General features: G+C 39.9%; 1 protein-coding gene across 2 annotated transcripts in view; it reads right to left on the bottom strand.

Moving 5' to 3' along the window:
* Positions 1-3,575: 3,575 nt before the first annotated feature.
* Positions 3,576-23,107, bottom strand: part of LOC101597951 (sulfotransferase 1C2) — a 36,439-nt gene continuing 16,907 nt past the window's right edge. For both annotated transcript variants that reach the window (XM_045147816.1, XM_004651799.2), the window contains 4 exons: positions 15,912-16,038; positions 14,820-14,914; positions 14,485-14,665; positions 3,576-3,845 (listed from right to left, as the gene is read on the bottom strand). In XM_045147816.1, the coding sequence (XP_045003751.1) occupies positions 3,733-3,845; positions 14,485-14,665; positions 14,820-14,914; positions 15,912-16,038 (516 nt within the window). In that variant the 3' untranslated portion in view covers positions 3,576-3,732. The remainder of the gene's footprint in view (positions 3,846-14,484; positions 14,666-14,819; positions 14,915-15,911; positions 16,039-23,107) is intronic.

Consider the following 23,107-nt stretch of genomic DNA (forward strand, 5'->3'; position numbering starts at 1 on the left):
ATTTATTTTTTCAAAGAACCAGCTCTTTGTTTCTTTAGTTTTCTTAATTTCCAACTCATTAATTTCTGCTCTGATGTTATTTCTTTCTGTCTGGAGCTCTTTGGGTTGGATTCTTCTTGCTTTTCCAGTGCCTTTAGGTGGATGGTTAGTTATTGATTTGGGATCTCCTTGTCTTTGTTATGAAGACATTTAGTGCTATGATTTTTCTCCTGAGGACTGCCTTCATTGTATCCCATAAGTTTTGGTATGATGTGTTCTCATTGTCATTTATTTATAGAAATTTCACAGTTTATTTTTTTATTTCATCTACTATCCATTTGTTGTTTAAAAGTGTGTTGTTCAATTTCCAGGAGCTGATGGGATTCCTGGTGCATCATTTGTTGTTAATTTCTAGCAATATAGTATTGTGATCTGACATCATGCAGGAAATTATGTTGATCTTCCTAAATATAGGGAGGCAGGCTTTATGATCTAGGATATGGTCTATTTTAGAGAAGGTTCCATGGGCTGCTAAGAATAATATGTGTTTTGGATTTTTGGTAGAATGTTCTGTAGATGTCCGTTAGGTTTAATTGATCTATAGTTTTGTTGAGCTCTCTCACTTCTCTGTTAATTTTCTCTTTGGATGTTCTATCTATTTCTGATAGTGGAGTACTGAAGTCCCCAAGTTTGATGATGTTGATGGTTTTTTCTGTTTTGTTGTCAAGTAGGTTTTGTTTTATGAATTGTGGAGCACCTGTATTTGGTGCATAAAGATTTATGATTGTGATATCTTCTTGTTGGATAATTCCCTTGGTAAGTAAAGAGTGGCCTTCTTTGTCTTTTTTGATTACTTTTGGTTTGAAGTCTATTTTATCTAATATTAGTATAATTATACCTGCTTGTTTATTTGTTTGCTTGGAATATCATTTTCCACCCTTTTACCCTGAGGAGGTGTCTGTCTTTAGTGGCGAGGTGGGTTTCTTGAAGACAGCAGACTGAGGGGTCTAATTTTCTGATCCACCCTGTTAGCTTATGTCTCTTGGTGGGTGAATTAAGACCATCAGTGTTTAGAGTAATGACTGTGAAGTTTAATGTAATCTCTGCCATATTGTAGTGATTTATGTGGTTTGGTGTTTTCTTGGATTTTGTAGCTTTTTGTGCCTCTCTGAGTGTTATAGGCAGTTGAGGTTGATTATTTGATTTTTCTATGTGGAGAATTTCCTGAAATACTCTCTGTAGGTTTGGTTTTGTGTTCATATAATTGTAAGGCTGAGTTTTGGAATGGAAAGTTTTTATTTCACCATCTATTATGAGGGATACTTTTTCTGGGTAGAGTAGTTTGGGTTGGAAGCCATAGGTTCTTAGATTTTACAGTGTTCTATTCCAGGCCCTTCTGGCTTTCAGGGTTTCCATTGAGAAGTCTGAAGTAATTCTGATGGGGTTACCTTTAAATGTGATGTATGGTTTCTCCCTAACTGCTTTTAGGACTTTCTTTTTGTTATTGATGTTTAGAGTCTTAATGATAATATGTCTTGGTGGATTTCTCTTTTGGTTTGTGTCTGTTTGTAGTTCTGCTAGCTTATTGTAACTTGATGGGCCTTTCTTTTGAGAGTGGGAAAGTTTTCTTTGATAATTTTGTTCAGTAAGTTCTCCATGCCTTTGGTCTGAATTTCTTCCCCTTCTGGCATTCACATGATCCAAATGTTGGGATGTTGAAGGGTATCCCACAGTTCCTTCATTTTCTGTTCACAAAAAAATTTTGAACTTATTGACGCTTCTGGACTCATGAACTGTTTCTTCTGTTTTTTTCTTCCAGTTCTGAGTTTCTATCCTCCACATGGCTGACTCTATTCTTGAGAGCTTCCATAGAGTTTTGGACTTGCCCAATTTGGTTTGTATTTTCTACTGTTTTTTTTTTTTTATGTATACTTTCCATCCCTCTGTCAAATTCCCTTTTCACATCATTTTCTGACGTTCTTAATGGTTCTTGGAATTCATCCTTGCTTTTTTTTTTGGTTTTTCGAGGTAGGGTCTCACTTTAGCTCAGGCTGACCTGGAATTCACTATGTAGTCTCAGGGTGGCCTCAAACTCATGGCAATCCTCCTACCTTTGCCTCCTGAGTGCTGGGATTAAAGGCATGCATCACCACACTTGGCATCCTTGTATTTCTTTATGTCTTCATTGAGTTTAGCCAGCTGGTTATTGAGGTCCACTTTTTTTTTTCTATTAGGTCTAATCTATTGAGGATAGCATTCATATGATTATTGTTGCTTTTCTGCAAGTTCTACTATTTGCTTGGTCAGGGTTACATAGTTTATATCTTCATTCTAGGATTCTGATCCTATTGTCTCTTCTATGGTTTGATTAGAGACATTCATTGTGGGACTGGGAAATCTTATTGGATTTACTTGCAGTTGATTTTTTTTATGTTATTCATTTTGCACTATGGTCTGCCCATCACAATGTAGGAGTTTTATTTAATTTAGGAGGAAGTTGTAGTCTAACCTTGAAATGTCTTCAGTAATCATTCTCTTTTATGTTTACTTCCACTAGGCTTCTGATGGCAATGGGGCCTACCTGCTACCTGGTGGGGGCTTGGAGAACTGATGAAGGAGCCTGTTGTTCCATGATTTGGGGTATGGGAGTGCATGGTCAGGTGGCCCAAGGGGATGGGGATGAGGGAATGGGACAAAACATACTGGTGGTGTGGCTGGGCTGTGGAGGGGGTGAGGATGGGAATGTGTGGTGGATCTGAGATACTGAAGGCTGAAGGTATGGGACAGTGGGTCCCTTGGGACCCTGTGGCAGGGGGTAGATGGGACTGACAGGTCCTGTGACAGGGCAGGGCAGGATATGGAACTGTTGTGGGTTAGGTGACACACGGGGGGGGGGTGGGTGGGATAGATATGGAGGTCCCCTGTGGTGGGAGATCCTAGAGAGGGGGGAGCCCTAGCCTGCTGGCCTGGGTCCATGCATGGAGAGGCAGTGGATGCTGAGGTCCCTGGTGGAAGCAGGGGGAGCACTAGCCTGTTGACCTGGGTCCACGTATGGAGGTGGGGGTGGCGGTGAGTGGGATGGTGTTCGCATGTGGTGGTCCCCTGGGGGAAGCTAACCTGCTGGCTCTGTACATGTGCGGGGGATGGCAGAGTTCTCGTGTGGAGCTCTGTGATGGCAGAATTGCCTGGGGGGGGGGCATGGACGTCCTCTGGGGGACTGCTATCCTGGTGGCCTGGGTCTACCCAGGGGGGTGGGGGGTGGCAAGTGGGATGATGTTCAGAAACTTGGAGCCATGTGTGGAGTTACACTAGCCTGCTGGCCTGGGTCCCTTTGCCTGTGGATAGTGCAGGAGTAACCTGCAGCTGGACTATCACTAGGATGGCTGTTTGAGGGGATTGGGGGACTGGTGGGCTACTCCAGAGCATGGGAATCAGTGGATTACCTACTTTTCTCCTCTGTGCCCTTCCACTGGAGGTCTATTAGCATCCGCTTACCCATAGAAGACCCAATGAACCCTCAACATATTGCCTTTCTTCCCTGGATGGTATAGCATGGTTAGGTGGACACCATCTTGACCAGAAGTACCTGACATGACTAATTTTCACAAAGTTGTGACAAACTGTTAATAATTACAAAGACAGTTGCTATCAAAATCAACTACACTTATGGTATGATTTCAAGTTACTTTTGGCTGAGGGTTTGGGATAGAAGACAGCATCTATGTTCTTGTGGTCTTTTCATTTACATCCCAATCAGAGTTCCATGCTGAATCTTATTGAGGTTCCTTTCATCTTTTCCCTGTAGATTTCATCAAACCTCTCATTCTGGGCCACAGTGAAGTGGTTTTTCCAATCACCCACAGTTCCTAGAAGATATAAACCCAGACAGAAACATCAACTTTTGACTGAAAGATTCCTGAGCAGAGTGGAGTGCCAACTTGGGAGGTGGATTATCAACAAACACATCCCTTTCAATGGACCTGAGCCCACCTTAGCTCTCTTTTGAAAAGGAGCCATACAGGGCTCTGTACAAGGATGCTAGCTTTAAATTAGGTGGACATCTGGCTCAAGGGAGCTGGTGACCTGGAATGACTTGGTCCTACCAGTGGTACATTCATATGTTGGATACTCACAGATATGAACATGAATAAACTACAGACCCACAACCACACAAAGGAATTTTAAGATGTTATATCAGCTAAAGACTCTAGACATTAAGAAACTAAATGCTGTGAGATTCCATGTATATGACATCCAAGATCAAGCAAAATTAATGTAAGTGAGAAATTAGAACAGTGGTCCTCTCTGCAGGAAGAGATTGACTGGAAGGGTAAGAGAGGGAACTTCCTGGGAGTGAAGAAAGTCTTAACTGGAGTTCTGGTTATATGTCTGAATCTATTTATTAGAATTTGTTGAGTTACAATCTGTGTACTTTTTGTATGCAGATTATAACTTAATTAAGAAGAATTTGGAGACAATCAGAATGAGGTGCTGTTTTTTACCAAACAGTAATCAAATAATATGAGATATGGAAATACAAGTTGTAACACCAATCAATACTTTTGAAAAATTATGCAACAGAAGTAAAACTTTATGTATAGGACTTCCAGCTAAGATGGCAACCACCTAACTGTGCTGCAATCCCCGGGAAAGAAAGGCAAGGCATTAAGGATTCACTGGGTCTTTTAGGACAGAGAAATCTCTAATAGATTGCCAGTGGGAGGGCACAAAGGGGAATAAAAGGGATCCACTGATTCCCTCACTCATGTGTAGCTCACCAGTCCCCCAACCCCCCCAAGGAGCCACTGTACCCACAGTCCCAGCTTCAGGATACCCCTGCACTTACAGTAGGAAAGGGGACCCAGGCCAACATAGTTCCACTTGCCTCACTCCACAGGGGTGATCACCCTGCTACCCCTGCCCACGCGTAACATTGGGCAGGCTCTGCCCACTGGCCCACTGGAGCTCTGGTTCCATTGATACATTTTCCTGCCACACATGTGCCGCCAATCCCTGCTTGTGCAACCTTAGCCTGCTCTGCCCATTTGCCCAATTATTGATCTGGCTGCCACCCATTCATGAGTGTGCTTAGGCCCATTCTACCTACCCACACAAACTCAGGATTACTCTGCCTGTCCACATACACCAGCTCAGGGGCAACCCCCTGCCTATCTGCCATGCCAGCTGTCCACCAGTGTCCTGTTGTGGGTGAGCTCAGACTGTTTCTGTGTCCCAGTGTTCCACCACATGCAAGTTTAGGCTGCTTCGGTGCTTGGTACTTCAGTGTCCCTCTGCAAGACAGCTTTGGTACATCACTGAGTGAGAGTTCAGGCAACTTTGGTGCCCCTACCACAAAGGAGCTCAGGCTGCTTTGGCATCGTGCCAAGTGAGAGCTCAGACTGCTTCGGCATTCGGCCTCAGGCTGCTTCAGCTTCCCAAGTGCTTGAGCTCAGGCTGATCCACCCACCCACATCTTAGCTCAGGACCACTTGGCCCATCTGCTTGCCTGCTGGCTAGCCCAGGTCAGCTCCCCCAAGAGGCACCATTTCCTCCGCCCATCAAGACCATAGTCCTACTCTCCCTGCCCATACACTGTGATGGGCAGACCACAGCACAAAAGAAATAACAAGAAAAATCAAATGCAAGTAAATCCAGTTAGATCACCCAGTCCTACAATGAACATCTGTAATCAAAACATAGAAGAGACATTAGGATCAGAACACAAAAATGAAGCTATAAGCAATGCAACTTTGACCAAGCTACTGGTAGAACAACAAAGAAAAAACAACAAAGGACTGATAATCATGTGGATGCTGCCATCACAAGACTGACCAAATAGATAAGAAAATGGAAGGCATTCAAAAACAGTTAAGATATATGAAGGAGAGTGAAAAAAAAGAGGACCTCAAAGATCAAATAGCGATGCTAAATGAAAACATAAGAAAATGCAAAGATGAATTCCAAGAAGCATCAAGAAAAATCAGAAAATGATGTGAAAAGGGAGCTTGACAGAGGGATGGAAGCTATACATAGAAAAGTAGTAGAAAATGCAAACCTAATTGAACAAGCCCCAAACTCTCTAGAAGCTCTCAAGAATAGAGTCAGCCATGTGGAGTATAGAAACTTTGATCTGGAAGACAAGATGGAAGAAACAGTTCGAGAGTTCAAAAGTTTCAATAAGTTCAAAAATTTCTGTGAACAGAACATGAGGGAATTGTGGGATACCCTTAAACGTCCTAATACCTGGATCTTTGGAATACCAGAAGGAGGAGAAATTCAGACCAAAAGCATATAGAACTTATTTAACAAAATAATCAAACAAAACATTCCCACTCTCCAAAAGAAAGGCCCATCAAGATACAAGAGGCAAGGGCTGGGGAGATGGCTTAGCGGTTAAGCGCTTGCCTGTGAAGCCTAAGGACCCCGGTTCGAGGCTCGGTTCCCCAGGTCCCACGTTAGCCAGATGCACAAGGGGGCGCACGCGTCTGGAGTTCGTTTGCAGAGGCTGGAAGCCCTGGCGCACCCATTCTCTCTCCCTCCCTCTATCTGTCTTTCTCTCTGTGTCTGTCACTCTCAAATAAATAAATTAATTAATTAATTAAAAAAAATATGTACTTATAAAAAAAAAGATACAAGAGGCTAACAGAACTCCAATCAGATTGGATCAAAGGAGAAACTCTCCAAGACATATTATCATTAAGACTCTAAACACTGACATCAAAGAGAAAATCCTAAAAGTAGCACATCAGTTTTAAGGTAACCCCATCAGAATTACTTCAGACTTCTCAATGGAAACCCTGAAAGCCAGAAGGGCCTGGAATGAAACACTGCAAAGTCTAAGAACTGATGGCTTTCAACCCAAACTACTCTACCCAGAAAAAGTATCCCTCATAATAGATGGTGAAAGAAAAACTTTCCATGCCAAAACTCAGCCTTACAATTATATGAACACAAAACCAAACCTACAGAGAGTATTTCAGGAAATTCTCCACATAGAAGAATCAAATAATCAACCTTAAATGCCTACACAAAGCAGATCACAATAACCAAACTCAGAGAAGGCACAAAAATCTTCAAAGTCCATGAAAACACCAAACCACATATACCAACACAATATGGCAGGGATCAAATCATACCTCGCAGTCATTACCCTTAATATCAATGGCCTTAATTCACCCATCAAGAGACACAAGCTAAAAGGATGGATGAGAAAATTAGACCACTCAATCTGTTGTCTTCAAGGAACCCACCTCACCACTAAAGACAGACACCTCCTCAGAGTAAAAGGGTGGAAAACAATATTCCAAGCAAACAGGAATAAGAAACAAGCAGGAATAGCTATATAAATATCAGATAAAATAGAATTCAAATAAAAAATAACCAAAAAAGGCATAAAAGGCCACATCCTACTTATCAAGGGAATGAACCATCAAGAGGATATTACAGCCATAAGTCTGTATGCACCAAACACAGGGGTACCACAGTTCATAAAGCAAAGCCTACTTGACAATAAAACAAATAACCACAAACACCATCATAGTTGGGGACTTCAATACACCATTATCAGTAATAGACACATCATCCAAACAGAAACTCAACAAGGAAGTAAGAGAGCTCAACAAAACATAGATTACTTAGGACTAACAGACATTTTCAGAACATTCCATCCCTAATCCACAGACTATACATTCTTCTTAGCAGCCCATGGAACATTCTCTAAAATAGATCATATACTTGGTCACAAAGCCTGCCTCCATATATTTAGGAAGATTGACATAATTCCCTGCATGATATCACATCACAATTGTATATTACTAGAAATTAACAACAAAATATGCACCAGGAATTCCATCGGCACCTGGAAAATGAACAGCACACTTTTAAACAATAAATGGATAGTTGACAAAATAAAAAATGAAATTGCGAAATTTGTGGAAATGAATGACGATGAGAACACATCATACCAAAACTTATGGGACACAATGAAGGTGGTCCTCAGGGGAAAATTCATAACACTAAATGCCTTCATAACCAAGACAGAGAGATCCCAAATCAATAACCTAACCATCAACCTAAAGGCACTGGAAAAGCAAGAAAAATCCAACCCAAAAAGCTCCTGAAGGAAAGAATTAATTAAGATTAGAGAAGTGCCGGGCGTGGTGGCGCACGCCTTTAATCCCAGCACTCGGGAGGCAGAGGTAGGAGGATCGCCATGAGTTCAAGGCCACCCTGAGACTACAGAGTTAATTCCAGGTCAGCCTGGACCAGAGTGAGACCCTACCTCGAAAAACCAAAAAAAAAAAAAAAAAAAAAAAAAAAAGATTAGAGAAGAAATTAATGAGTTGGAACCTAAGAAAATAATTAAGACAATTGGCAAAACAAAGAGCTGGTTCTTTGAAAACATAAACAAGATTGACAAGTTCCTGGCCAATTTGATCAAGAAAAAAAGAGATGCTTCAAATTAATAAAATTCAAAATGAAAAAGGAGAGGTCACAACCAACATAAGTGAAATTGGGAGAATTATCAGTACTTATTTCAAAAACCTCTACTCTACAAAACTGTATAATATGGAGGAAATGGATAAATCCCTGGACACATACCATCTATCAAAGCTAAACTCAGAGGAGATTAATCTCCTAAACAAACATATCACACTCATCGATATTGAAAAAGTAATAAAAAACCTCCCCAAAATGAAGAGTTTAGGACGAGATGGCTTCTCAGCTGAATTATATCAAACCTTCATGGAAGAATTCAAACCAGTCTTCCTCAACTGCCACACAACTAGAGAATAGGGAAAGCTCCCCAACTTCTTCTAAGAAGCTAGTATCACCCTAATTCCAAAACCAGGCAGAGATGCGACAAGAAAAGAAAACTACCGGCCTATTTCCCTGATGAACTTAGATGCAAAGTTCCTGAACAAAATCCTCACAAACCGAATCCAACAACACATCAAAAGCATTATCCACCTTGATAAAGTGGGATTCATCCCAGGAACACAGGGATGGTTCAACATATGAAAATCTGTCAATGTAATACACCACATAAACAATGTTAAACACAAAAACCACATGATCATTGTGATAGAGGCAGAAAAGGCCTTTGACAAAATACAACATCACTTCATGATCAAAACATTGGAGAGAACTGGCATGGTTGGTTCATATCTTAACATAATAAAGACAATATATAAAGCACCAAAGGCCCAAATAAAACTTAATGGAGAGAGACTGGAGGAATTCCCATTGAGATCAGGAACAAGACAGAAGTGTCCACTCTTACCTCTGCTCTTCAATATAGTACTGGAAGTCCTAGCTCAAGCAATAAGACAGGAGAAAGAAAGAAAAGGGACACAATTTGGAAAGGAAGAAGTTAAGTAAGCTCTATTTGCTGATGACATAATTGTATACATAAAAGACTCAAGAGACTCCATCCCAAAACTCTTGAAAGTGATTAACTCCTATAGCAAAGTAGCAGGATACAAAATCAATGCACAAAAATCAGTAGCCTTTCTATATGCAAATGACAAAAATACAGAGAAAGAAATAAGGGACATGGTCCCATTTTCAATAATAACAACAAAAAAATAAAATGCCTTGGAATAACGTTAACCAAGGAAGTGAAAGATCTACACAATGAAAACATAAAAACACTCACAAAAGAAATTGAAGAGTAATTGAGTAAATGGAAAGATCTCCCATGCTCCTGGATAGGCAGAATTAACATTGTGAAGATGATAATCCTACCAAAGGCAATATATAAATTTAATGCAATTCCAATTAAAATCCCAACATTGTTCTTCACAGAGATAGAAAACATGATCTCAGATTTCATATGGAAGTGCAGAAGGCCTTGGATATCCAAACATATCCTCATAAAAAGAAATACCTCTGGAGGCATCATCATACCTGATCTAAAGCAATATTACAAAGCCATAGTAATAAAAACAGCGTGGTACTGGCATACAATCAGGAGTGTAGTCCAATGGAATCTACTTGAGGACCCGGACTTTGGGTCAAGCAACTACAGCTACTTGATATTTGACAAAGGCCCTAACAATATAGGTTAGAAAAAAGACAGCATCTTCAACAAATGTTGCTGGACCAACTGGATAACCATATGCAGGAAATTGAAACTTGATCCACACATCTCACCATGCACAACACTCAAGTCCAAATGGATCGAAGACCTCCATATAAGACCAGAAACTTGGCTACTACTGGAAGAACATATAGGAGGAACTTTCCATGATATAAGAATGGAGAAAGACTTCCTGAACAAAACCCAAGTAGCTCACAATCTTAAACAGTCACTCAACTGGACAGGAAGTTCACAGAGGAAGAAATACAAATAGAAAACTCACACTTAAGAGAGTGTTCATCATTTCTAATTGTCAGGGAAATGAAAATTAAAACAACAATGAGATTCTACCTTACCCCACTAAGGATAGCAAACATCAAAAAATCAAATGAAAATAAATGCTGGCAAGGATGTGGAGAAATAGGAACACTCATTCACTGTTTATGGGAATGTAAGATGGTACAACCACTTTGGAAAGCAATATGGAAACTCCTGAAAAAGCTGACTATAGAGATACCAACAGACCCAGTTATTCCCTTACTGGGCATCTACCCTAAAACCTTTAAACCACAGACCAGAGAGATTTGCTTAACCATGTTTGTAGCAGCTCAATTTGTAATAGCTAAGAGCTGGAATCCACCCATCTGTCCATCACTAGAAGAATGGATAACTAAGATGTGATATATTGCACAATGGAATTCTACATAGCATGAAGAAAAAAATGACACAATGAAATTTGAAGAAGAATGGTTGGACCTGGAACAGATCATTTGCAGTGAACTTACCCAATCACAGAAAGAAAATTACTACGTAGTGTCACTCATTTATAGCACCTAACCTGAATCTACCCAAGATTCCCACATACCCAGCATGCATCTCAGGGACTAGACAATAGGATAGATAGGGAGGGAGGGAAGGATGAGGGAGGGGTGGGAAATACAAATCTAGACCCAAATGGCAATGGTACCATAAAATTCTGCATCCTAAAAGGCAGACCAAATGGTTGACCCTTCACCAGGCCATTAGAGGGAATACCTGAGCCACGAGACACTGGAGAGGGTATGATGAAAACTAACCTTAATCTTCTACAGCTTCTCTCTCTCTCTCTAACTGTTTTATATTAGTTATCTTTTTTGTCCTCTTAGTGGACACTGATCTGTAACTCCTAGTACCAGCATGCGGCTATCATCCACAAAGAGATTTTGATCAGAGAGACCTACAAGGTATCCTAAAAGAAAGACAAATTTCTCTCAGAGTACTTGATGACCCACCAAAGGTAGTGGTAAGACCCTACTGCTGAAGACACTATATGCGATTGACAGGTAAAATGGAATGGCATGGTTGGAAGCTAGAAGAGAGTCAGTCCCCAGACAGTCAGCGTGTCTAGTGCCAGAAGGTGCTACTTGGGCGACTGGGGGAAAATGACCAATATCTGTCCAAGCAACTCATGGTCTAACCTACTTAGTAGTAAATAACCTGTTGTGATGCTCACACAAGTGCAATAGTGGTGCACAACCATGATGGGAAACTAACTGCTCTTGATTTAGCCAACTGATCCCTTCAGTGGTACGGGACCCATAGCTGGAGCTGGGAAACAAGTCAGAACCATATCAAAACATGAGCCCACTCTCCAATGTCATGCTACCACCAATCATGGGCTACAAGAGGGCCTACACCTATTAAATTCTCAATGAAAAAGTAAGGGTTATCTCATTTGTCAGGTGCTAACTTTACTCTCCATTGGAGAATCTCCTTTTCTTTTTTAGATGGACACAGATCCTAAGGAGAGAGCCACCCCATCATACCTCAAAAGGGTCCCGGCTGAAACTAAGAACAATTGGTGAAACAAGCAAGGGTGCTGTTTTCTTGGTGAACCGGTTACCCGCACAAGGTGAAGGAGATCAACACAGAGAAAAATCAACTCCTACCAAATCAGATATCCAGAGACCCAGAGGCCCCCAACACCTCATCACTGAAGCAGATCAAAAATGAACCCAACATGGCTTAGGGAAATTTTGCGGAAGAGGGGCCGGAAAGAATGTTAGAGCCACATGTTGGGTCATGATACACAGAGACATTTCTCCTACCTATAACTGTGGGCTAACTCCACAATGCATGACCCACATACCTCAATAAAGAGAGGCCAGGGGAAGGGGTAGGACATGAACGAGCCTAACAGTGGTACCAAATTGACTGTATTCACTGAGTATAAAAATAATTAATAAAAAATAAATTTAAAAAATTATGTGTAAAAATGTTCATTGAAGCATTATTTATAAGACAAAATTAAAAACAACAGTAGCTATAGTTTTTTTTTGTTTACATATTTGTATTTATTAATTTGAGAGGAAAGAGAGAACTAGAGAATGTGTGAGTATGGACATGTCAGGGCCTCTTGGGGATGCAAAGTCCAGATTACATGCTCTACTGTGTGTTTGGCTTTATATGGGAACTGGGGAATCAGACCCAGGCTGGAAGGCTTTGCCAGAAAGTGACTTTAGCAGCCTAGTATCTATAGTTTCTATCATTAGAGAAATTGTTCTGTGAATTATGGTATGTCTTTCTCTATCTTTCTATATCTATATATAAATATATGCATGCTTTGGTATAACCTGTTACCTTTTAAAACTGTGATGTGCTTTGTGGTTGTTTCAATCAGATGTCTCCCATAAACTTATATGTTCTGAATTCTTGTTCCCCAGCTAATGGCAATTTGGGAAGTGGAGCCTTGTTGCAGGAGATGTATTGTTGGGGACAAGCTTAGGGGTGTTATAGCCAGCTACCCCTTGCTAGAGTTTGGCTCACTTTCCTGCCGCTATTTTCCACTTGCTGTGGCAGAGGTGATTTTCAGCTTCTGCTATGTTTGCCCTTGCCATCATGAAGCTTGTCCTTGAGACTTTAAGCCAAAATACATCCTTTCCTCCCATCAGCTGCTTTTGGTCAGGTGCTTTATCCCAGCAATGAGAAGGTAACTACAACATATATGGATCTTTATGACTTGCTCTGGAGGGATATCTCACATTCTGGTAGGCAAAGGTATATACTATAACCACATATTGTCTTTTAGTGAGCAAGTTTTTATCGTAGTATGTATATCTTTATGTTTCTATGGGTCAAATAAACAAACCAATCAAAAAAGTGTGCATAGAATAGTGAGTATATATGGGCCTGAAGAAAACTATGTGGCAAATTCTCACCATTGATTATCTAAAGAGAAAGGAGGTAAAACTGACTTATTTAGGAGCATTGGATACTATTGTAGGTTCTATAGCATGGGAGGTTCTTGTTGGAAAGTGCAATGGAATAAATATACTTGTGCAAAAAATAAACAAAAAAGAAAAGATGTTACAAAGCAGCGTTCAAACAGTTTCATGGTCATTAAAAATAATATATATTTAAAACAGAGAGGAAGAGACTACTATGTCTTTAGTTTTTTTTCATGAGAGTGGGGTTTTAGTGGAAAACTTTGTCAAACAGTGAAATCTATATTGATTTAATTTTTAAATAATTATTTAATGTATAACTTTTTGAATAAAGTGGTGAAGTTTTTTTTTTTTTTTTTCCTTAAAACTTGATGAGGTAGGACAGTTAGAACTCCTCCTTTGGGAACTTGAACATAAAGCCATAAGAGACTGGCTAATGCATTCATGACCCCACAGGGAACACTAATATCTCCACTGAGAAGGACCCTGAAAAGATTGGGCCTGGGTGAGAGAGGATATAAGAGTCTAACCTGATGGACATATGAACAACACCCAATAGGATTATACAGTAAAGTTTATAATTAAGAAATGAAAAAATATGTATTTGCTGAAAAGAAAACTAATAAATTAATTAAAAAAAGGAAATGAAAAAATAGTAGAGGGAGTAGTTGGAGGAAGGAAGGGTGCAGTAGAAAGATTATGGGGAGGATACAGAGGGAGGTGAGGGGACTATAATAAAAAATCATTTTGTACATACATAAAAACTGTCAATAAACGTTTAGTAAAAAAAGAAAAAGAGAAGAAGGAGGTTCTTAGCAATAGTCATTGAAAGTCACAATGTGGAACACTTTGGGCCATGATCAAGACTAAGTTATGAGCAGAAGAGGAGAAAGCAGAGGCTATAGAGTAGGGAAAAGAACACAAGAGATGGAGAGACAGGATGCTGATCGGTAGAGGAAGTAGGCATAGACATGGGCAGAAGCAAACAGCTGTGGCTTCCAGCAGCTTCATGTTACTGAGTTCCCAGGTCCTTAGTTTTTGCATGAGGTCTGTACTAATAGTGGCTCTGTCCCTATTTATTTATAATACTGAATTTTCTTTGTTGTTTGTAGAACTTGGTTGTTCCACAGGGTGGGGGGAACCCCAGTCTTGTTAGAAATAGGTAATATGCAGAGTTGACATGCCTTGCCTCAGAATTAGTGATAAAGAGGTCCTACAAACCTTTTCTCATGAAGGGGGAAATGGACTGGTCCATGACAGACTTGGGGACTGTAGAGCGATTTGTCATAGGATTTTCTTTCATTTTCTCAAATGACGTCTCCTGGACAATTTTATCCAGCACTGCTTCATCCAGGTTCTTTCCCATGAACTGCATCACCTTCTGGATTTCATGCTTTGGGTCCTGGGGTAAAGACAACATTGGATTGAAGTGGAAGAGTTTCAGAAAGACGTGATTCCTTTCTTCCAGAGATGTTTTTCAGAAGTCCAGTCTGATGGGACTGGGTTAGAATCACAATAAAATCTGATGCCCCAGTATGATGCATTTATTTGCTTACCCTCTTTATGTCCTCATAAAAGATGAAAAGAATTTGGTGTTTGTCTCTTATTTTCCACCATCCTTTCACATGGTCAAACCAGGATCCCCAACTCACTGTAACAGACACAAAAGAACAGTTTTCGTAGACATAAAATCTTCTGAGGGTCAAGGTTTGTTGACCTGAAGTGTACTGGAGAGATGGAAGATAAAACCCCGGATCAGATATATCCTCAAGGTTCTGAGCTCTTTGATTTTGAAGTCATGTGTTTTTGGATAGTCTTGGGGTTATCTTAACAGGCTACCTAAAGTTGCTTTATGTTATTATATACAACCACATATACCTTCATAGCAGGACAGTAACATACTCTGGAATGAGGTTGGCCCTATAGGTGAGACATTTCAGAATTAAGGATTTTTTTAAATTTTAAAAATTAATTAATCTTTATTTGTAACACACACACAGACAGAGAGAGAGAGAGAGAGAGAGAGAGAGAGAGAGAGAGAGAGGGAGAGAATGGGTATGGCAGGGCCTCTAGCCTCCGCAAACGAACTCCAGACACATGTGCCACCTTGTGCATTGGCTTACATGGGACCTGGAGAATTGAACCTGGGTCCTTAGGCTTTACAGGCAAGCACCTTAACCACTAAGCTGTTTCTCCAGCCCAAGAATTAATGCTTTGAATAAAAGGGGAGATGCCTCCTGAGGGATGTAGGTCTTCACTATGAAGCAGCTGACTGTTCATCTGGCTCCCGTCAATGGTTAGACAAATCTAAGGAGGCACATTATATTCTCAGGAAATAATTTCATGTGTGGTTCCCTCAATGGATCCTCACTAAAGTGAGAACACAGGAGTACACTTTTTTACAAAAAATACTTACTTATATGCAAGTAGAGGAAGACAGTGTGTGGAGTGAAGAAGAGAGAGAGAGAGAGGAAAAAAAAATGGACAGGGCCTCTAGCCACTCCAGACAAATTACAGATACATGTGTTACCTTGTGCACCTGGCTTTATGTGCATACTAGAAAATCAAAACCATGTCATTTGGCTGTGCAGGCAAGTTCCCTAACTGCTGAACCATCTCTCTGTAGCCCAGAAGTGCATTTTATTTACCCTTTCCATTGATGAAGGTTTCAAAATACTCTTCCCAGGTACCAGGATCTGGAAGCACTTGACTCATCCTTTGGAAATGGTAGTAGGAAACCATACAGTCTTTGGCATTTCGAGCTACATAAAGGAACTTTGGAATAAGAAGAGAGATGAATGAAAGATGATATAAAATGTGAGTTTTACGAGTTCCCTTGGGTTGAATCCTCTTGAGGATGGCTGCATACATGTGCTCACCTCTCCTGTGTTGGCAATAAAACTTGGCCTTGTATGTTTTTGTAAACTTTTAGTTGCATTTCTAACCCTCTTAATTCATCAATCAACCCAGTTTCTGATTTTCCATTTAGTACCAGGAGTAAAATCTTCCTTTAAAACATGCTACCCAACTAAGAAACTCTCACATATATGGTGATGGGCCTTCCAGATTTCTTAGCTTGGCTTCCTAGAAGCAGGATAGCTTCATGGTTAGTTGTTTGGCTCACAGAACAACAAAACAACTATTTTCCCCATGATGTCCCAACTCTGCTGTTCCCATCTCTACTTACTTGGGCTCTGTCCTGAAAAGCATTTCCTTAGGTTTTGTTTTAACCTGCTTCATTTCCTTCCTCTTCTCAACTTTTTACTTTAACTAAGTTTGACTTTTTGTCTCATTAGTTAAAATGAGATAGGTTCTCTATTTCATGTCTCAAGTATTAGTCCTAAAGTATCCAAAAGAGTACTTGTCCTGGATTCATGACCAGCCATTTCAGTGCTGTGAGTTTCATTTTAAAATAATGGTTCTTATACAGGAATTGGTGAGTTAAGCAAGAGTGCTGCTATCATGCTGAGCCTGACAACCTGTGCCTGGGTAATTAATGGTGATAGATTTGAGGACTTTCCAAAGCTATCAAAGCAGAAATTCAGAAGCTTCTGAGAGCTTAACAATAAATAGACTTATAACATACATGCCAAGGCTCAGGGAACATTGTGGAAGAGGGGGCAGAAAGACTGTAAGAGCCACAGGGTGGGAGGGAGTATCTAGAGGCATTGTCTCTCCACACCCAATGACTAAATGCTGCTCTCACAACTTATAACCCATAACCCCATGGTGAATTCCATTAACCCTACTGAGGAGGGCTGTCAGTGGAATGGGGGGAAGGAGGAGGGGAATGACGGTAACAACACATGGTTTGTCCAAAGTTCCTTCTTAATAAAAAAAAAAAAAACACAGAAAACGAATATTGGTTCTTGGGACTGTGGAGATGCCTCAGTGGTTAAAGGCTTGCAAAGCCTGCCAGTCTGGATTCAGTTCCCAAGTCAGCTACATAAGCCACCCTTGTAAGCCAGACACAAAAGAGTCACAAGTGTCTGGTGTTTATTTGCAGTGGCAAGAGGCCACACATATACATATGTACACATGCAAATAGATAATCTTAAAAACCATAATGATTCTCAATTAGGGATGATTTTGCTCACTAGAAAATATAGGGCAATATTTGGGGAAATTTTAGTTGTCACACTGGGTTGTTAGGTTTCATAGGCATGTGCTTAACCATTAAGCCATCTCTCCAGCCAGCCACTGCAAACGAACTCCAGACACGTGCACCCCCTTGTGCATCTGGCTAACGTGGGTCCTGGGGAATCGAGTCTCGAACCGGGGTCCTTAGGCTTCACAGGCAAGCACTTAACCGCTAAGCCATCTCTCCAGGCTGTACCTATTCTTTATATTTGCCTAGTTCTGATTTTTAATCTTCAGTGATTGTATATATTTTCAGTTCTAGAAACTCCATTTATTTGACAATTCTGCTTCTACTAGCATCTTCTTTCTTTATTTTAAAAAATATTTTATTTTTATTTATTTATTTGAGAGAGAGAGAGAGAAAGAGAGAGAGAGAGAGATAAATACAGAAATATGCAGGTAGAGAGAGAGAGAGAGAGAATGGGCACACTAAGTCCTCTAGCCCTATAAACAAACTCCAGATGCATGTGGCCCTTGTACATATGGCTTACGTGGCTTCTGGGGAAATGAACCGAGATCCTTTGTTTTTGCAGGCAAGCACCTTAACTGCTAGGCCATCTGTCCAGCCCCTCTTTCTTTATTTTTAAAAAATATTTTATTATTTATTTATTTGAGAGAGAGAATGAGAGAGAGGAAGAGGCAGATAGAGAGAAAGAGAGAATGGGAGTGCCAGGGCCTCCAGCCACTGCAAAGGAACTTCAAATGTGTGTGTCCCCTTGTGCATCTGGCTAATGTGGGTCCTGGGGAATCGAACCAGGGTCCTTAGGCTTGGCAGGCAAACACCTTAACTGCTAAGCCATTTCCTCAGTCCACTTCTTTATTTTTGATACAACCTGTGGTGTTTTGATTTAGGTGTCCCCCATAAACTTAGGTGTTATGAATGCTAGGTCCCCAGATGATGGTAATTTGTGAAATAAAGCCTCCTGGAGGAAGTGTATTGTTGGGGATGGAATTATGGGCATTATAGCCAGCTTCTTCTTGCCAGTGTTTGACACACTTTTCTGTTGCTTTTATCTACCTGCTATTGGTGAAGAGGTGATTTCCACCCTCTGCTGATGCCACTGTTTTCCCCTAGCATCATGGTACTTCCCCTCCAGTCTGTAAGCCAAAATAAGCCCTTTATTCCCTACAAGATGCTCTTGGCCAGATGTTTTCTGTCGGCAATGCAAACCTGACTGAAACAGTAAAGTTGGTACCAAAAAGTGGGATCATTACCGCTAAAAACCTAACTGCATGGCTTTGGGCATTTTAGAGCTGATTTTCAAGAGGAACCTGGAAGGATTTAAAACCTTGGCCTAAGAGACACCTTGTAGTACTGTAAGTAAAGTTTGATGGACGATTTTGGTCAGAGTTGAAAGACCTAAATGTAGTAAGAACTATGGACTGTGAGGTTTGGCTTATGAGGGTGAGAAAAATTTTCCTGGCTGGGGCTAGAAGCAGTTTGTGTGAGAGGCTTCTGTTATGCTTGTGCCCTGAGAACTTGTGCAGGGTTGCTTTGTATAGAAACAGACTGTCAGCAGAGGGATATGGCACAGAAAAAGTGAAATTTTGGGGCTGAAACTGCTGTTCATTCAGGTGTAATTTTTTTCCCAGTTTTTATTAACACTTTCCATGATTATAAAAAATATCTCATGGTAATACCCTCCCTCCTCCCACTTTCCCCCTTGAAATTCCATTTTCCATCATATCCCCTCCCCATCTCAATCAGTCTCACTTTTATTTTGATGTCATGATGTTTTCCTCCTCTTATGATGGTCTTATGTAGGTAGTGTCAGGCACTATGAGGTTATGGATATCTAGGCCATTTTATGTCTGGAGGGAGCATGTTGTAAGGAGTCCTACCCTTCCTTTGGCTCTTACATTCTTTCCGCCACCTCTTCTGCATTAGACCCTGAGCCTTGGATCAAGATGTAACTCAGTACTCCAGTCACTTCTTTCCAGCACTATGATACCTTCTGAGTTGTCCCAAGGTCACTGTCACTGCCATCTGAAAAGAGAAGATTTCTCTATCCAAATTGAGAGTAGCCTTAATATAAGGGCATAAATATTAAGAGAAGTGCTTACTGGGCAGTTTGATAGGCATAGCTATAGCTACATGGACTTACATCTGGGTCCTCTATTCTGTTCCCTTGATCTACATATCTGCTTTTGTGCCAGTACCATGCTGTTTTTGTTACTATGGCTCTGTAGTATAGGTTAAAATCAGGTATGGTGATACCACCAGCCTTATTTTTGTTGCTCAGTATTATTTTAGATAGTCGAGGTTTTTTTGTGATTCCAAATGAATTTTTGGATTGTTTTTCCTATTTCCATGTAGAAAGCCTTTGGAATTTTGAGGGGGATTGCATTAAATGTGCAGATTGCTTTTGGTAAGATTGCCATTTTCACAATATTGATTCTTCCAATCCAGGAACAAGGGATGTTTTTCCACTTCCTAATGTCTTCTGCAATTTCTCGCTTGAGCGTTTTAAAGTTTTCATTGTAGAGATCCTTTACTTCCTTGGTTTGGTTTATTCCAAGGTACTTTATTTTCTTTGATGCAATTATGAATGGGAGTGATTCTCTGATTTCATCCTCTGTGTGTTTGTTGTTAGCATATATGAAGGCTACTGATTTCTGTATATTTATTTTATATCCTGCTACATGGCTGTAGGTTTTGATCAGCTCTAACAGTTTGCTAGTAGAGTTTTCAGGGTCCTTTAGGTATAGAATGATGTCATCTGCAAATAGTGATAACTTGATCTCTTCTTTTCCAATTTGTATCCCTTTTATGTGCATCTCTTGCCTTATTGCTATGGCTAAGACTTCCAGTACTATATTAAATAAAAGTGGGGACAGTGGACACCCTTGTCTTGTTCCTGATTTTAGTGGAAAAGCTTCCCGTTTTTCCCCATTTAGTAATATGTTGCCCTGTAGGCTTGTCGTAAATAGCTTTTACTATATTGAGATATGTTCCTTTTATTCCCAGTCTCTGTAGGACTTTTATCATGAAGGGATGTTGGATTTTGTTAAACATTTTCTCTGTGTCTAATTAGATGATCATGTGATTTTTTTGCCCTTCAAACCATTTATATAATGTATTACATTTATCGATTTGCATATATTGAACCAACCCTGCATCTCTGGGATAAAGCCTACTTGGTCAGGGTGAATGATCTTTCTGATATATTCTGGTATTCTGTTTGCCAATATTTTGTTGAGAATTTTTGCATCTATGTTCATGAGGGAGATTGGTCTGCAATTTTCTTTTTTTGTTCTGTCTTTGCCTGCTTTTGGTATCAGGGTGATGCTGGCTTCATAGAAGGAAGTTGGTAGGATTCCTTCTTTTCCTAGTTTATGGAAAAGCTTAAGAAGCAATGGTGTTAGTTCTTCCCTGAAGGTCTGGTAAAATTCAGCAGTGAATCCATCTGGGCTTGGACTTTTTTAGTTGGGAGATTTTTGATAACTTCTTGGATCTCCATGCTTGATATAGCTCTATTTAAGTGATTAATCTCATCTTGATTTAATTTAGGTAGGTCATATAAATCAAGGAAATCATCCATTTCTTTCAGATTTTCATACTTTTTTATAGTATTTCTCTATGAGTTTTTGAAATTCTTTGGCATCTGTTGTGATGTTAACTTTTTCATCTCTAATTTTATTAATTTGTGTCTCTCTTCTCTCTTTTTTTTTAGTCAGATTTGCTAAGGGTTTATCAATCTTGTTTATCTTTTCAAAGAACTAGCTTTGTTTCATTGATTCTTTGGATTGTTTTATTGGTTTCTATATCATTAATTTCTGCCCTAATGTTTATTATTTCTTCCCATATACTTATTTTTGGTTTGCCTTGTTCTTCTTTTTCCAAGGCTTTAAGGTGAAGCATTAGGTCATTTACTTGAGACCTTTCTAATTTCTTTATATAGGCACTTAGAGCTATATATTTACCTCTTAGGACTGCTTTCATTGTGTCCTAGAGATTTTGGTATGTTGTGTTCTCATTATGGTTTGACTCTATAAATTTTTTGATTTTCTTCTTGATTTCTTCATTTACCCATTCATCATTTAATAGTGTGTTGTTTAATTTCCATGATTTTGAGTATGCTCTATAGCCTTTCTGGCTATTAATTTGTAGTTTGATTCCATTATGGTCAGATAGAATGTAGGGAATTATTTAAATTTTCCTGTATTTGTTAAGATTTGCTTTGTGTCCTAGTATATGGTCTATTTTAGAGAATGTTCCATGTGTAGCTGAAAAGAATGTATATTCTGCAGCATTTGGATGAAATGTCCTGTATGTTTCTGTTAGGTCTATTCATTCTATGACCTCATTTAGTCCAGATGCCTCTCTGTTTATTTTTTCCCAGGATGACCTGTCAATTGATGATAGTGGGGTGTTGAAGTCCCCCACTACCACTATGTTTGGTGTTATCTGTGACCTTAGTTCTAATAGCAGTTGTTTGATGAATTTGTGGGTCCCCATGTTAGGTGCATATATGCTTAGGATTGTAATGTCCTCCTGTTGGAGGGTGCCTTTAATCAATATAAAGTGGCCTCCCTTATCTTTCTTAACTAATGTTGGACTGAAGTCTACCTTGTCAGATATTAGGATAGCAACCCCTGCTTGTTTTTTAGGTCCTTTTGCTTGAAACACTGTTTTCCAACCTTTCACCCTATGATAGTGTCCATCCTTTGTAGAAAGGTGGGTTTCTTGGAGGCAACAAGTTGAAGGATCCTGCTTTTTTTTTTTTTTTGTTTTTCAAGGTAGGGTCTTACTCCAGCCCAGGCTGATCTGGAATTCACTATGGAGTCTCAAGGTGGTCTTGAACTCATGGCAATCCTCCTACCTTTGCCTCCCGAGTGCTGGGATTAAAGGCATGCGCCACCATGCTCGGTGGATCCTGCTTTTTTAACACAGTCTGCAAACCTATGCCTTTTGGTTGGGGCATTGAGGCCATTGATATTAAGAGATAATATTGAAAGGTGTATTCATTTTTTTGTAGTTCTTCTGATTTTACCTTTGCTCTCTTGTGTTAACTAGTATTTGAGTATTTGTTTTTTCCTGGTTCCTTATATGTGTGCTTTCCTTTTTCTTCAGCATGGAGGATTCTTTCAAGTATTTTCTATAGAGCTGGTTTTGTCTTCAAATACTCCTTTAGCTTGCTTTTGTCATGGAATGTCCTTATTTCTCCATCTATTTGAATGGATAGCTTTTCAGGATAAAGTAACCTTGGTTGACAGTTGTTATCTTTCAGAACTTGGAATATATCACTCCAAGCCCTTCTGGCTTTTAAAGTTTGTGTTGAGTAATCTGCTGTAATCCTGATGGGCTTGCCTTTGTAGGTAACTTGATTTTTCTCTCTAACTGCTTTCAATATTTTTTCTTTGGTTTGTGTGTTTGGAAATTTGATTATAATATGGCGAGGAGAGGTTCTTTGCAGGTTTTGTCTGGCTGAGGTTCTAAAGGCTTCCTGTATCTGCATTGGCACCTCTTTCCCAATTTGGGGGAAATTTTCTTCTATGATTTTGTTGAAAACGCCTACTATGCCTTTGGAGTGGAATTCTTCTCCTTCTACTATGCCCTGAATTCTTATATTTGATCTTTTCATAGTGTCCTGAATATCTTGAAATTCCCACTCATACTTTTCTATAAGTTTGTCTTTCTCTTTGTTGGACTGTGCCACCTTGTCTTCTAGCTTAGATATTCTGTCCTCTTCTTCATCCATTC

This window comes from Jaculus jaculus, chromosome 4, assembly GCF_020740685.1.
Source record: "Jaculus jaculus isolate mJacJac1 chromosome 4, mJacJac1.mat.Y.cur, whole genome shotgun sequence".
Classification (NCBI taxonomy): domain Eukaryota; kingdom Metazoa; phylum Chordata; class Mammalia; order Rodentia; family Dipodidae; genus Jaculus; species Jaculus jaculus.